At 24.5% G+C, this 2,146-nt stretch overlaps 2 protein-coding genes across 8 annotated transcripts in view; one reads left to right on the top strand and one right to left on the bottom strand.

The window, feature by feature from the left end:
- The window catches only part of LOC108693712 (protein I'm not dead yet), a 19,327-nt gene extending 17,629 nt beyond the window's left edge, over nt 1-1,698 (bottom strand). For 3 of the 5 annotated variants that reach the window (XM_018202787.1, XM_018202793.1, XM_018202794.1), the window contains exon 1: nt 1,220-1,410. In XM_018202787.1, coding sequence (XP_018058276.1) covers nt 1,220-1,343 — 124 coding nt within the window. In that variant the 5' untranslated portion in view covers nt 1,344-1,410. The other 2 variants (XM_018202789.1, XM_018202790.1) reach the window with 2 other exon arrangements.
- LOC108693713 (GPI transamidase component PIG-S) overlaps nt 1-2,146 on the top strand; it is a 40,866-nt gene that overhangs the window by 19,201 nt on the left and 19,519 nt on the right. The window lies entirely within an intron of this gene.

Here is a 2,146-nt window from a genome sequence, read left to right as displayed (position 1 = left end):
TTTATGTTAATGTCAGTTCTATATAATAGTATATAGGAAATAATAGTATATAATTATAGTATATATAATTATATAAAGATAAACTAATAAATAATTTTAATGAAATACGTAATTTGTTTTCGTACTAGTTTCTATATGAAAATAAAAAAATATATCTATATGATATATTTGTAAATATGCTGCTAAAGTGTCGATTTAAAGAGATTAAAATTATCTTTCATCTAATCCCGACTTATTTTAATCAGTTTATCCCACATAGTCATTTTAATAAAAAGAAATTACATATTCACAAGCATTATTACACTAATGATTATCTAACTGCAAAAATTATCTAAGATAAGATACCGTTTTCTATCTATAATTACAGGACTTGTGATTGATTGTAAAAAAAAATGTAAAAAAATTAATAAAAAATTTATCAATTTTATTTTCTTAAAAGTCGTTGTAAGTAATGTATACATATATTACAATAAATAATATATGCTTTTTACACAATTTAATATTAATCAACGAACGATTAAAAAAAGAGAATGCTGTGTCATATATTGAGCTATTAATTTTTTAACAATCAGCCCCGTATAAGCGGCCCCGGTTTTTTGTTTTAAAATTCATTACATAAAATATTTTAAAATTTATTACATAAATGTATATCTACAGTAAAGAAATTTTGGCATTTTTAACAGTTTTGGAATATGTATAAGTGTAGATAGGCATATTGTTTGAAAATTGATATATTATGAATATTCAGAAAATAGTCACAATATTTGTAAATATTTTAACATAAACATTTCAGATTGATTAAATATAAAAAGTATTAAACAAATATATTCACAATATATTGCAAATATATTAATAATAGTAATTCATATAATGCAAATACATTAATAAATGAATATAATATTGATTACAATTACACCTCTGGCCAAAAGTTTGGAAACATTTGCGATTGTTTCGCATTACACAAAAAAATTCTTATATATATATATACATCTTTGCGAAAAATTATCATATCAAAATTTAAACATAAATTTAAGGCCCTATTTTTGTACTTTAAAAAGTGATCGAAAACTTCTTTATGACTTTTTTTCATCGAGATATTTAACTTCTTATGAAATGCGAAAAGATCACACACAAGTCTTTCCAAACTTTTTGCCGAGAGTGTACATCTAATTGTACTGCACTCCATTTTAAATTATTTCTAAATTAAATTATCACGTACTTTTATTTAAATATCTTGTGCAATCTGATGATCCATCCAATTTGATACACTCCTTTTCGTTCACTTTAAGCCATAAATAATGTTCACATAAATAATATGTAACTTTACGTTGTATACTTAACATTTACTTATTCAGTGAGATAAGAAATAATTGCTTAATTTGAAACAATTTATTCGATGAGTTAAGAGAATAACACTCACATTGTCATCTACTAATAAAAATTTATCAATAATAAGATTGTTTATAAATTTCAACAATAAGTTTTGCCATATTTCACAAAGTCTTGTTTATAATATTACGGCTTTACTTAATTTTGAAATACGCTTGTAAATTTTTCACTCTCGTCACGATCGCTTCTCGGAGTTTCCTGAGTTATTCGACGTTGTGTTTCATTCGTACTGACCGTCCAGGCCCAAGGCACGCAGAATTAAGGCTTCATTTCAGACTTTATTCCTCCTCTCCTTTAGCGCATTCTCTTCTCTACTGTACTCCCTCTTCTTTCCCTTTTTCTCTTCATTTCTTCTCCCCTCCTTTTTTCTTCCTCCCTCTTTCTCTTTCCCTCTCCTTCTTTCTCTTTTTGTTTTATTTAGTCTGCTCCCTCTCGAAATGAGATTGCTGTAATTTTTTTTTAAATATTATGCCTATTTGTTTTTTTTTTAAATCTAGCCTATCAATGAATGGGCAATATTTTCAAGAGATTTTCTTGATCGAAAAATTTACAATTTCTTTATTGAAATTCTTTATAAATTCTTTATAAAAATTTATCAAAATATCAAATATTCATTTTATTTTATATCATAAATATTTCGTTAATTTAGAAAAATTATAAATTTTTTCAATATAAAATCTAAATGTATTTTTTCCGGATATTCTGGTAAAAATAATCAAAACGATACTTTTTATATCAGAATACTTTTAATATCAGA

This window comes from Atta colombica, unplaced genomic scaffold, assembly GCF_001594045.1.
Source record: "Atta colombica isolate Treedump-2 unplaced genomic scaffold, Acol1.0 scaffold96, whole genome shotgun sequence".
NCBI lineage: Eukaryota > Metazoa > Arthropoda > Insecta > Hymenoptera > Formicidae > Atta > Atta colombica.
The sequence above is the reverse complement of the archived record's forward strand: the minus strand, read 5'-3'. Positions and strand labels throughout refer to the sequence as shown.